The sequence below is a fragment of the Corvus brachyrhynchos genome, unplaced genomic scaffold (genome assembly GCF_000691975.1).
Source record: "Corvus brachyrhynchos isolate BGI_N302 unplaced genomic scaffold, ASM69197v1 scaffold245, whole genome shotgun sequence".
NCBI classification, from domain to species: Eukaryota; Metazoa; Chordata; class Aves; order Passeriformes; family Corvidae; genus Corvus; species Corvus brachyrhynchos.
In genome coordinates, this window is record NW_008238988.1 from 3,059,840 (window position 1) to 3,060,972 (window position 1,133).

General features: G+C 57.5%; 1 protein-coding gene across 1 annotated transcript in view; it reads right to left on the reverse strand.

Annotated features, from left to right (window-relative positions):
- Nucleotides 1-702: 702 nt before the first annotated feature.
- Nucleotides 703-1,133, reverse strand: part of LOC108447781 (inositol 1,4,5-trisphosphate receptor-interacting protein-like 1) — a 1,717-nt gene continuing 1,286 nt past the window's right edge. The window contains exon 2 of the mRNA XM_017738798.1: nucleotides 703-1,127. Within this exon, the coding sequence (XP_017594287.1) occupies nucleotides 855-1,127 (273 nt within the window). The 3' untranslated portion in view covers nucleotides 703-854. The remainder of the gene's footprint in view (nucleotides 1,128-1,133) is intronic.

Here is a 1,133-nt window from a genome sequence, read left to right on the forward strand (position 1 = left end):
TAGAATAACCCCTCCCGTGCCCCTCCACTTGCTGAGGCAGCAGGAGAGGCCGTGGGACCTCTGCCAGAGTCTTTGCATGCATCCTCTTCTCCTTAAAAGTGCAGATTCGTAACCCAGCTTGTTCTGCGCAGTGAAGGGGAATGAGGCCAACGGTGCTAGAGGTGCAGGGGCTCTTCTGGGCCTCAGGGAAACAACCTGGCGCCGAGAGGCCTCTGCTTCACTCCGGACGTCATTCTGTACTTGGGCCTTGCTGGAGCCAGGGGCCACATAGGTGAGAGGCCCAGCTCCTGTTTTTCTCAACCTGCCCCATCAATTCTTCACTGACTACCAGCAAGTCTGCAGCACATCTGGCATTCAACGCAGTGACCGAGCACTGGAGCACATTGCCCAGAGGTTGTGGAGTCTCCCTCGCCGGAGATAGTCAAGAACCGTCCGGACGCAGTGCTTTGCAATGCGCAGCAGGAAGAGCCTGCTGGAGCACCCCTGGACAAGATGATCTCACCGGTGGTCCTTTCAAACGTGAACTCGTCTGGGATTCTGGGATCGGCATCTTTGCACAAGGTGAAGCTCTCAGGGGGAAAATGGACTCTAAGACAGAGCTGGCGGCAGTCACAGTCCAGGTGGCAATGGGACTCTCTCTCACAAGGCCCCTGGCCACGGCCTCTTCAGCCTCATCGGCTTTGACTCCCCCAGCGTGCTTTTGCGCTGCTGCTGTCGATGGCAGAGTGCTGCTGCACAGCGCTTTCCCTTCCCTCTCTGTATCCCGCACTCTCCCCTCTTTTCTCCTGTACAATCAGGTGGTTCTCTGCTGCCAGCTGCCAGTCCCACAAGCACAGCTCTGTGCTTGAGCCCCGCTAAAAATGGCCATAGGCCAGCACTCTTGCCAGGCACTGGCGCAGATCGAGGTAGGCCTCCATTGCCTGGGAATGGGCGGCCGGATCCTGCGCCAGGTAGTGGAGGAGGTTGTGTGGCTCAGCCATTCGTACGTCTGGGGGCAGACTGATCTCCTCTGGAAGCCTCTGGTTGCCCACAATAAAATGCACAAGGTGTTTCTCTTCCAGGGATAAGCGCAGCTGCTCCAGGATATCCGAGAGCTGAAGCACAAAATATCTCCTGTGCCACTGTGTCAGCGG